Source organism: Metarhizium acridum (genome assembly GCF_019434415.1).
Source record: "Metarhizium acridum strain ARSEF 324 chromosome Unknown scaffold_141, whole genome shotgun sequence".
NCBI classification, from domain to species: Eukaryota; Fungi; Ascomycota; class Sordariomycetes; order Hypocreales; family Clavicipitaceae; genus Metarhizium; species Metarhizium acridum.
Window position 1 is genome coordinate 3012550 of NW_027094020.1, and position 13082 is coordinate 3025631.

The following is a 13082-nucleotide window of genomic DNA, read 5'->3' on the forward strand; positions in this document are numbered from 1 at the left end:
TAATCCTAATAATCTCGTCTCGTTAAATTATCTATATAATCTAATAAGCTATCACGTAACTTAATATCCTTATTAGTTAGCAGCTATACCTACCCTTACTAGTGCGGCCTAGCTTCCCGCGTCTCGTACAGTGACGTTCGTAATATTACCCTTATTAGTACGGCCTAGCTTCCCGCGTCTCGTGTAATAACGTTTATAATATAATACCTCTCCTTTATTAGTCTTATTCTTAAGGCTATTAAAGTAGGCTAGCTAGGGGTTTTTAGGTAATTTTCCCTTCTTTATTCTTCTTATATATTATTATATTAACTAATTATATCTTAAGATCTCCCGTTTAATCTTATAAACTTTCTCGTAAAATAAATAAGCGAAACGCTTTTCTTAAGTTAATAATTAAGAACCTAATTAATATACTCGCTTATTCCTTTTACTAAGATTAAAGCCTTTAGAATTATAAGGCGTTTAACGTAAACTTATCCCGTTATTATAAGTGTATTCGTTTAAATAGGTCTTACTATAATATAAATTCTCTTACCCTATAGTAATTACGTTATATTAATACCTAATACTAGAAAGCTAAGTCTAAACTAAAAGCTACTAAGAAAGAACTTAAAAAGGCGAGCGCTAAGGTGCGTTACTTACGAAAATAAAAGAAATTATAGCTTAAGAAAATAATACGTGTAGTTATACGTAGTATTAATAACGTTAAAGAGTTAGAATATATAAAACGTAAGAAAGCGAAATAGCTTTAAAAGATTATAGGGGTTCTTTTTACTTCTTTTAAGAATTTAAATCCTATTTTAATTTATTTCTTAAATATTAAATTTAATATTAAGTTATTAAGCGATGCTTAAAAGATTAATTAAAATACGTTTCTTAAGAATAAAACTATTTAAGTAACGTTAAGTAATTTATAAGATTTTTAGCTGGTTTTTAGGTGTTTTTAAAGTTTAAATATCCCTTTTATTTAATAAGATAATAATAATTCTTTATATCTTTCTATACTTTAAGTATTCGTTTAACTTCGTATTTATTAGTATCTTTTATTATAATATTTATAGTAATTATAAATTTATCTAGTACTTTCTCTAATAATAATATATAAAATATAGGATAGATTCTTATTTTATTTAATAATAATAGTTTATAGTTAATATTTAAGATTTTTCGTTTAATAAGAAATAATCTAATCTTCTTTTAGTTAAGTTTATTATTAGGTTACTTAGTTTTAATGTTTTTATAAATAAGGTATACTTTATATCTCTTCTTTAAAATTAATACTAGTAATCTCTTTTTATTCGCGTAGTATTTTATTTAATTTTATAAAAATATTTATTTCTATTATAAGTGTTTTTATATTTCTATTATAGTTACTATATACGCTATAGCTACTAGCGCGTTTATATTTTATATCGTATATATCTTGATAATAGGGTTAAATCTATAATTTACCCTAAATAGTAATATCTTTATATTATTAATCTTAGAGCTATTATAAGCCTATTATACTAATAGTAGCTATTTTACCTAATTATTCTATTAGTAGTTAATATAGCTTCGTAGATATTATTCGAGTATTTAGTTTAAGATTTTTATTTATCTATTTAATTATAAGTGAAATGCTATTAATAAGCTTTATTTAATCTTTATAGTTTTTATAAGGCATTTTTAAAAGTTTAAGGTAAATAATTTATCGCGATTTAATATAAGCTTTATTAGTAATCTATATTATATAATAACTATTTTAAAGAATATATACGCTAAGTTCTTAGTATTACTTAATTCCTTATATAAAATATAATAGGCGTATTTTATAAGTTTATTTATAATAACTAGAATACTATTATAAGCTACTTTTATTATAGGTTCTTTTAACTTTAGTAGTTTAATAATAAAGTCTATTATAATAGTTTACTATACTCTTTTAAGTAGTAATATTAGTTATAATTCTTTATATAATACGTATTACACTAATTTTACTTTATTATACGTATTATATTTCTTAATAACTTCTTATACTATTTTTCTACTTTCTAAAAAGTCGTATAATCTTCTTAGTCTACTAATTGTTTTCCCTACACTTTAATATTCGTGTAATAGGTATTCATATATTTTCTTAATAAGCTATTCTTAAAGTATACTAGGAATATACTATTATTTATTATATAAAAAGGTCTTACCTTTTTTAAATAAATGCGTTTTCGTTTTCTAATTATTTAAGTAACTATTATTCTTAATATATAATATAATCTATTATATTTATATTTTATTTAGCTTAACTTACTAGGTTATATTAATTTCTTAAGTATTTAATATAAGGTTTTTATCCTTAATAGCGCGTAATAAGGGTATATTACTCACTTACTTATTTAATTTTAAGTTCTCTTTTTAGTTAAGCGCGTTTACTCTTTTATTTTTAGATTCTTTATAGTATATAATCTTAAAGTTATAATTTATAAGGGTTTCATACTATTTAATCTATTATTTATTTAAATTCTTTATAATTAAGAATAATATAAGATTCTTATAGTTAATATAAACCTTAATTTAATACTTTACTTCTATAAGATAATATCTCTATTCTTTAAAGCACTTAATAATAGCTATAAGTTCTTTATTATAAATTCTATAATTAAGTTTAGGTTTATAAAGTTTCTTTAAAAAGAATATAACTAGGTGTAATCTTCCTTAATTATCTTATTATTTAAGCTATTTACCTAGTATAAAGTTTAAGGTATTTATTTTAAGCTTATAAGATTTATTTTAATTAAGTGCTTTTAATATAGGTTTTAATATAACTAAATCTTTTATTTTTTAGAATACTATAGCTTTTAGTTTATTCTATTAAAAGCTAACTTCTTTCTTTATTAGGTTTATAAGAGGTTATAAAATATCTTTATATTTACTTAAGAACTTATAATAAAAGTTTATAAATACTATAAATTCTTTAACTTCTTTTAAATTCTTTAATATAGGCTATTTCTTAATAGTTTTAATCTTATTTAAGCTTATTTATATTTCTTTATATATAAGTATATACCTTAAAAAGTATATAGTATTCTAATAGAACTAGTATTTTAAGGCTTTAATTAAGAGTTTATTATTCTATAAAGTTTATAGTACCTTATATATATATCGTTTATATTTCTTAAGAGTATTTAAGTAAATAAGAATATTATTAAGGTATATAACTATAAATACTTTTAATTATTTTTATAAGATTATATTAATTATTCTTTAAAAGGTTACTAGTACGTTAATAAGCCTAAAAGGTATTATTAGATATTTATAGTATCCTCTATTAGTTTAAAATACTATTATTTACTTATAGCCTTCTTTTATTCGTATAAGGTTATAAGCTTCTTTTAAGTAAAGTGTAGTAAACTATTTAGCTTTTTTAACTTTATCTTTAATTTCTATTATAAGTAATAATAGGTATTAATTCTTAATTATAATCTTATTTAAGTATTAGTAATTAATATATAGTTATAGTTTCCTATTCTTCTTTAATACCTATAGAATTAGGTATCTTATTAAGGACTTTAATAGTCGTATATATCCCTTTTATAATATATTCTTTAAATACTTTTTAAGCGCTTTATTTTACTTAAAGTTCTAAGAATAAATCTTATTAAACGTTAATTTAATATTAAATTAAAGTTTAATCTTATAGTCTTAGCGTAAATACTTTAATAGTTTTATTTTTAGCTCTCTATTAAATAGCTTACTATACTTTAAGTATTTCTTAGGAATCTCTATTATCTTAGCTTTTAGCTCTCTAGTAATTACATATATTTTTAGAGGCCTATTATAGTTTAAATAAGGTGCCCTTTATAGGCTACTCTTAGCTTTATAACTATATTCTAGTAAATTCTATTAAAGTTAGCCGATTCTTTAATTAACTTATAAATTACTTACTTATAACTAGGGTATCCCTAATATAATATTATATTTTAAGATTACTATAATATTTAATATAACTTAGTATTTTATACCTTATATATTAATAAGAAGTTACGCTACTTTTATATTAATTAATTTTTAGCTATACTTTACTATAGTTTCTTTTATAATTATAAGTTAATAAGGCTTATCTTTAAGTGTTTAAGGTAATTATAATCTATTAACGAGATTTAACGAGATAAAATTTCCTTATACTCTACTATTAATTATTACCTAGATTCTTTATTCTATTATAGTTATATTAATTATAAGGTATATTATACTACTAATATTTATAGTATATAAAAACCTATTAAATCTCTGTTAAGAAATCGGTTTTAATTATAATAATAGCTATTATTTCTTAATTTATTAATTCTATTCTTATATTATTCTTTAGCGCGTTATTTTAAGCGCTATTATTAGCGGTTATCTTTTAACGTATTATTAAAGCTTTCTTAATAATCGCTTAACCTATTATTTATATTAATTAAACTTAAGCTAAGCGAGTTACTTATGATTATATAGTTCTCTTTCTTCTTATATTATAAGGTTATAGCTTAGGTAATATATACGTTATTCTTAATATAATATAACTTTTCGTTTAATATCTTTAAATTAATTTATTATAATTTTAATTATATTATAAGAGTTATTCTCCTTTTCTTTTATTCTCGTAAAAACTATTTATTACCTTACTTACTATTAAGGTACGTGTAGTAATTATTATTATAATAAAAGGTTTAATTAAGAAGTTTATATTTAATTTTAGGTTCGTTTTTCTTAGTTAAATAATTCTCTTCTTCTTAGATTTATTCTAATAAAGGTTTACTTTTTAGTAAGGGTATCTAGTATTCCTAAAAGTTATTAGGTATTAATTAGGTTTTAAATTCCTAATCTTTATTTAAACTAATATTATTTATTAATATAAGGCTTTCTTTATTACTTATTATACTAAGATTTCGCGTAAATAAGTCTTTTTAGTTTATAGTATAAAGCTTTTTACCTTTAGGAATTAGCTTTTATAGCTTTTTTAAAGCTTTATATTTATTTATAAAGTATTTGATCTTACTATAATTATAATAAGTCTTCTCCCTTTTCTTATTTATAGCGTTAAGTTTTATAAGTTTAGTATAATACCCGTATACTATTAATATTTAACGTAGCTTACTACTATTAGGTTTATTAAACCTAGCATATAATTTAAATTTCTTATAACTTTTTTTATAATATTACTTATATAAACGATTATTTACCTTAATAACTATTTTAATAAAGTTATTAAATAACTTAAAATAATCTTCTTAATAAATATTATTCTTTACTTTTTCTTTAAGTTCTTAATAAAAAACTTTTATTTTAGGTTTAATATTCTAGTTAAGTTTTATTATAATACGTTTAAATTCCCTAGTATAGTAAGCTATAAATCTAGTTTACTTAAGTTAAGTAAGCTATTATATAGCTTTCTTATACTTATTAGGGTTTTTAAATGTAGCGAGAAGTTATTCTTTAAAGGTTTTATAATTAAAGAAAATATAAATAACTTCTACTTTAACTTTAACGTTATACTTAAGATACGTGTAAAGGGTTAGCTTCTACTATTCTATTACTTTCCTAGTTAAAAGGTTACTAATATAAAGAATCTATAACTTAAGTATTATATAGATTTTTTCGTTAACTTATAGGTAAGCTTAAGCTTATATAAGAAAGTTTCTTATATTACCCTTATAGCTATTATATAATTTAGGCTTAGGGAATTTTAGTATATTATTATTAATAGAGAATATAAGTGTAAGATTTTAAACTACTATAAGTTTCTCTTCTCATGCCTTAAGTTTCTCGTAGAGATTATTTTATTAGTTAAAAAGCTATTAATTCTACTTCTTAAGCTTAGTAATCTTATTATAAAGATACTTTATTATCTCTCTAAGGTTAGTAGTCTTTTCGCTTAAAGTAAATATCTTAAAAGTTATTACTACTTAAAGTTTTAAGGTAACTTATTAAATAGAATTAATTAAAATGTAATAGTAGCTTAAGTTTTAAGGTATAATAGGTTTATTTCTTAGAAAGTAAATTAAGTTAAATGCTATAAAGTAGCTTTTTAAGTAATATTATAATAAGGCTATTAAGAGTATAACTTTTAATAATAAGACTATTACTTAAATTAATTAATAGAGATTTAAACTACCTAACTATAGGAATACCCCCTCCTTAAGTACTCGTTTATCTCTCTATTATAGTCCTAAATTATTTAAATCGCCTAATAATTCTAATAATCCCGTCTCATTAAATCATTTATATAATCTAATAAGCTATCACGTAACCTAATATTCTTGTTAGTTAGTAGCTGTGCCTACCCTTACCAGTACGGCCCAGCTTCCCGCGTCTCGTGCAGTGACGTTCGTAATATATAGTATAGTATAGTATGTTTTTGAAAAATTATATAATCTAGTTTTTAAGCTTATAATAAGCTAGAAGGACCCACTTTTTTAAATAAGCTAATTGGTTATAATACTAGCTATTTTATGTATTTATTATTATGATTCAAGTATTTTATTAGATTTATTAATTATTTAAGCTTTTTAAAAAAATGAAAATGTAGTTTTCTTATTAATACTCTGCAAGTTACAGCTGCTTATTAGTGTGCTATCTAGGGTGTAAAAGGTCTACGAGTACTCGTGTAAGTTGCTTACCTATAGGCTTTAGGTAGGTATCAGAGCATTGGAAGTAGTGTAGTTTTGTAGTTTTGTAGTTTTTGTAGTTTCGAATATAAAAAATTATATTAAATCTAATAAAATACTTATAGAATTATAAGTTTTACGAATAACTAGCATAAATCTAAAATTATAAGCTTATAATAAAAAAAGTGGGTCCTTATATACTATTATAAGCCTAAAACTTCAAAAACTACATTTTGTAGTTTTTGTAGTGTAGTGTAGTGTAGTAAGTTTTTAGAAAACTATATAATCTAGTTTTTAAGCTTATAAAAAGCTAAAGGGACCCACTTTTTTAAATAAGCTGATTGGCTATAATATTAGCTATTTTATGTATTTATTATTATAATTCAAGTATTTTATTAGATTTATTATTAATTATTTAAGCTTTTTTAAAAAATGAAAATGTAGTTTTCTTGTTAATGCTCTGGTAGGTATAGGTAAGAAAAAAGACTTAAATAAATTTATAAGAGAAAATAAGATACTTAAAATTATTTATTAAGAATATTAAGTGTTTTTAAGTACTTAAATAAGACTTATATAACTTACTTTATACTTTAAACTTAAAACTTATCATAAATATAATTAAATATTAAAGAATTAACGTTAATTATTATAATTAATTATTATAATTAATTTAAAAAAATTAATTTATATTATTATATTATATTATTATACGTTTATAGGTATTTATAAGGTATTTATCCTTATATTAGATTACTCGTAGTATACCTAAACCACCTACATAATAAAACGGGTAGCCTACGAATAACCCAAGAAAAACTTAGATACCCACGGGTGCCCACGGGTACCCGTTTTTACACTCTAGTGCTATCCCTGTTTACCCCGCTGCTCTCACGCCGAGCGCTAACTGGTTGGCAGACAATCGCGCTACATGTAACCCGCACGTAATAGACCATCGCGTGGAGCAGCTTTTTACCTCTTACATAAACCACAACATGCTCCTATCGTGCTTCTCGTCGCCATGGCTCGCACTCGAGCGCAGTTGGCCGCCCAGAGAGGTCGCGCATTATCCCCTCCCAAAAGCCAAGGTATGTGTTTCATGAGGCGCCGAGAGTCGTATCTACTGACTAGAAATAGGAAAGCGACCTCAGGGTATTCAAAAGGGCAGATACTCTCGTCAAGTCGCAACGTTACGACAGCTGACCCCAAAGCGAATTGACGTGAGCCAAGCGCATCCATCACACACTACGAAGGTAATAGATGAAGACTTACAACTTTGCGTTGCTTGCTATCTATTGACCGCCGTATTAACCGTTTCAGAAGGTAGACACAACAATCAGCCGAGTTAAAAAGCGACCTCTCGACGATCTCGAACAAGTACCAGACTCCAGTCACAAACGCCTGCGACGATGTTCCAGACTCTCTCGCGTGAAAGAAATACTTGGCGGATCCGCAGACAGTCATAGTGAAGCGGGCAAGCCAATCGATCCGATCGAATATTGGACAACTGAAGGCCACTGGCCAACGGAGTACTTTGAACCCGAAATGGAGCGTTTATTAGCACGGAAGAAGTCTGTGTCGTCGCTTAGCCGCAAACGCTCAAACTCCGGTACATCCACAACACCAAGTGATCAAAAACCGAGAGAGGAGAAAAGTGCACCGTATAGGGACCCTCGTTACGAGCTATTGCTCCAGACGAAGCACTCATATATGGATGCTTCTAATCTAGGCATCACTGATTCAAGCAAACGCCTGGTTCAGAGCCTCCTTGATAGCGATCAATCAGTTCCTCAACACACAATATTTAGTGACAGTGTCTTTGCGGATGCATGTCGCAATTTGCATGGGAGAAACGAGGCCCGGGTTGTTCAGGACTTTTCTCGACTCATTGTCCCTTCAGCGGAGACACTTGCGCTCCGCTCCAAGAGCCTCAAGAATTTCACCGAGAGTGTGAATGAGGGCTGGAACAACTCAATTTCGTTGACTGGGACTCGCCCGCAACCCGATTATTCTGTAGGATTCAGGCGAGAAGCATTTAGCGACGACCAGCTGGCCAAGCTGGCACCATTTATAGGCGACTTCATCAGCGGAGACCAATCGTTCTTCATGGGAACATACTACATGTACTTCCCCTTCCTCACATGCGAGGTGAAATGCGGTGCTGCTGCGCTAGATGTGGCCGATCGGCAGAACGCCCACAGCATGACACTTGCAGTGCGCGGTGTTGTTGAGCTCTTTCGTGCCGTGAAACGTGAAAACGAGGTCCACCGACAGATCTTGGCCTTCTCTATTTCACATGATCATCGATTGGTGCGAATTTACGGTCACTATCCTGTTATCGATGGGAAGGACACTAAGTACTACCGTCATCCAATACACGAGTTTTCTTTTACTGCGCTGGACGGTAAAGAAAAATGGACAGCATATCGTTTTACGAGGAACGTGTACGACCTATGGTTACCATCCCATTCTAAACGAATATGCTCAGCCATCGACCAGCTGCCGTCGGATTTGGATTTCGATGTCCCGCCGTTGTCGTCTACCGAATTATCGCAAGACTTACAAAACCACCATTTATCACATACTGATTCATTCTCTCTTTCTGAACAAGACAGTCAGCCGAGCATTGGCAAACAAGAAATTGCTACCCCGAGCACATCATTTACAAATGCAGGGACAACGAAGAAGCGTAAAGGCAAGAGGTAGAAGTAGACAAGCAGTTACGATACGATGAATGATACCATGACGTTGTGAATACATCAAAGTACCACAAGCATCCCGAACGAAAACCGGGTGGGCCGTGCGGGCGGCCGACCTCACGACCCGCAACCTCGTTATCAGCAGACAGTCTGAGTGGCTTGAGGATCTTGGGGCGCCGAAAGCGGAGGTTAGCCAGAAATGGTACACCTATATACCCGTTGACGAGTGCCCTAAACGGCTCTTTGACCTCCAAGGTAGCGCGATTGACTCTGAAGATCTGCCCACCAAGACCCTTCTCATCTCCTTCCTGGAACCCACGCCAGGACGCTGGCGGTTGTTCGGCTCTAGCAGACTGGCGCGGCTCATGACCAAGACTCCTCTACCCAGACAATGTGAAAATTGCTGGGACTATCACTCCAAATACGGCTGCAATCGCCAAGCTCACTGCAAGCGCTGCGGCAAGACGGGCCATTCTCATGAAACCTGTTCTGCCGCCGAACAATGTGTCAATTGTATGGCGCCACACGCTGCTGACTTCCCAGTCTGCCCGGCCCGTCCAAAGAGAGTACACGGAGAGATCTGTAGGCTTACCCAAGCCCAGCGAGCTGCAGTTCGGCAGGCAGGAGCGAAGCTCTTCCGCCAGCACAATCTGGAGACCGCCATTACGAGGGAAGTGCCTTCTTCAAGCCCTCAGCCTGCAGTGTCATCACCATGTATCAGGGTGGCTACCACTCCCGATAGCGAGACAACTGAAGCGACCATGGACACCAGTCCCTCCACGAGCCCTCCGCAGTCTCCCAAGAAGAGACGTCTTGAGTCATCCAGACGAGGTCTATGAATAGACGACAGAAATCTAACCGACGCGACAACAGCCTGCGTATCTTCCAGGCCAACGTAGGCAAAAGCGGCCCGTCACACGACTGTGCTCTCGCTCTTGCCAACGCAGAACATTACGATGTAATCCTACTTCAAGAACCTTGGACCGGCGTGAAAGATGGCAAGTGCGTTACAAAGACTCACCCAGCCTTTGACACCTTCTCACCAGTCGACAGCTGGGAGGACAACGGCACACGGCCGCGGACCATGACCTACCTGCGGCGCTGTCACTGGCTTCAAGCAGACCAAATCAGACCAAAATCTTCACGAGACCTGCTGTGGATACAACTCAATGGCATCACAGTAGTCAACGTCTACCGTGACCCACTACGACCTGAAATCTTGCAAACACTTTTCGACTGGCCCATACCAGGAAGATGCGTCATCGCAGGCGATTTCAACGCTCGACACCACTCTTGGCAGTCGGGACATGCACAGAATGACGGCGAGGCACTTGCCCAGTGGGCATTGGACAATGGTCTAGCCCTCCTTAATGCTCCCAACGAACCAACTAATCAACACGGCAACACCATCGACCTAGCCTTCTCCAACGTTCCCCTGGCCGAGGCGGCCGTGGAGGATCATCTTGCCACAAGCTCTGATCACTTCGAACTCAGCCTCACCGTACCAAACTCCCGCAGCACAGCATCCACCCCCGGTAGAATCCGCGTCACATACGATGACGAGATTGAACGCTTTACCGAGATCATTCATACAAAAGCACCCTTTATTAGAGCTTGCACGAACAGCACGCTTGGACTTGATGCACTTGCGACGTCGCTAGTCGACCTCCTTCGATCAGCAGCCAAACGCGCCGGTCATGTAACAAGAAAGAAGGGTCGAGCCGCTCCATGGTGGAACGACGATTGCGCCAGGCCGCGGTAGAATACAGAGCACTTCGTCGTATATACCCTCTTGGGTATGGCCGCGAGATCCAGCTTGTGAGGAGAGAGTTCCGTCGAGTTATCCGCAGATCAAAGAAACTTTTTTGGTGCAACAGAATTGATAGCGCCACTAGCAACGCTGATATTTACAAGATTGCACGCTGGGTCAAGGCCCCAGGCTCATTCCAGCCGCCACCGCTGCAGGTAGGCGCCGAGGTCTACGAGACACAAACAGACAAAGCCAATGCTCTCCGCCGAGCTACTCTGGAGCGGCGAACAGCAGGAGACGACATAGATGACCCTTGGATCACTGTAAATCCTTCGAGATGAATTCCATTCTCCGCGCAGGTCACCTTGGAAGAAGCACGTGTGGCCACAACGTGCTCCGGAAAGACATCTCCCGGCTCTGACAACATAACGGTGGACCTCCTGCGACTCGCTTGGCCAAGCATTGGGAAGCTGGTACAACAGCTTTTCGAGGGCTGCCTCACTCTGGGCCACCACCCTCAAGCCTTCAAGACGGCCGACGTCGTCATGATCACCAAGCCTGACGTCTCCGCGAGCCTGGAGGCCTATCTCGCTCCTCTCCTGCTTAGGCAAAGGGCTTGAAAGACTGATCGCCCGCAGAATCGCATGGGCGGCAGTTCACTTCGGCATTCTACACCACCAACAGGCTGGTGCGTTGCCTAAGAGGTCTGCAACAGACCTCGTAGCCGCACTCGTACACGACGTCGAGGCTGCCTTTGCCAGCGGTCTCGTCGCTACGTTAGTCACGATGGATATACGAGGTGCCTTTGACACAGTCATGAGGAACAGGCTCATCCTCCGCCTCCGGCAGCAAGGCTGGCCACTGCAGCTTACGAAATGGGTAGCCTCCTTCATGAAAGATAGGATGGCTAGCATCAGATACCAAGACATACTCACCGAGAGCACCCCGCTCCATTGTGGACTCGCACAGGGATCCCCAATCTCTCCAATCCTCTTCCTTCTATACACGGAGCCCATCTACCGCCTGGGACACCACGTTGGACGCTTCGGGTACGCCGACAACACGGCGAGCCTGCACACTGGCTATAGCCTTGATGAGACCGCAGCATCAGCCTCGGCAGACATCCAGCAACTCAGCGAATGGGGCAGAGACAACGCCATCGTATTCGACCCAGAAAAGACTGAAGTGATGCACTTCTCACCTAGGAAGGATTCGGACAATCCACCGGCTCTACATGATGGCGTACCGAGGATCCCCGGAGACTCGATGCGTTGGCTAGGCATATGGCTCGACCGAAAGCTGGTCTTCCGGACGCATGTCGAGAAATGGGCCGCCAAGGCAAGGAAGGTGGCAGGCCACCTCCGTAGCCTCTGCAACACACAGCACGGCCCGTCCCCGGCCGCCGTAAGAAAGGCCGTGAGGGCATGCGTCGAGCCGGTCCTGCTTTTCGGCGCGGAGGTCTGGTACCCAAGAACCCAGCGGCATAGAGCCTGGCGCGGCAACAGACAATGCAAACCTAGAATCCAGCATCTTGCCAAGAGAATTGACGCTGCCATCCGCTGCGGCATCCGTGCCATCCTGCCGGTTTGGAAAACACCCCCATCCCCGTGCTGCACCGTGAGAGCGGTATTCCTCCTGCAGGACTGCTTCTCGATGCCCAGCGACGCCGTTTTGCCGCACGCCTCAAGTCGCTCGATGGAGCCCATCCGCTGGCACAGCGCACAACTGGGCTTCCTCCGCGGGCTGTCATTGGCTGCTAAAGAGAAACGGGGGAGCAGCTTCACCATCCAAGTTCGACCGAGAAACCTGACAGCCACCTCGTCAGTCGGATAACCTACGACATACCTACGAATACGCAACAAGCCTGCAAGATGTTGATTATCGTAGCATCATGCAGCCATATGCGAAAATTCGCCCACGTGACGTCGAGAGTGTCCGAGAGTCGGGACATGCACCTGCGCTGGAACCCAAGCGACGTCGTGTTACGGTGTCAATAGCCTGTAATTCATGTCG

The 13082-nt window shown here is 35.2% G+C and overlaps 1 protein-coding gene across 1 annotated transcript; it reads left to right on the forward strand.

Annotated features, from left to right (window-relative positions):
- Window positions 1–8165: 8165 nt before the first annotated feature.
- J3458_009544 (uncharacterized protein) lies at window positions 8166–9326 on the forward strand (the record flags this gene model as incomplete). Its single annotated transcript, XM_066119848.1, has 1 exon — window positions 8166–9326. One exon carries the CDS (start codon window positions 8166–8168, stop codon window positions 9324–9326), a length of 1161 nt encoding a protein of 386 aa, XP_065975645.1.
- Between the last annotated feature and the right edge of the window lie 3756 nt (window positions 9327–13082).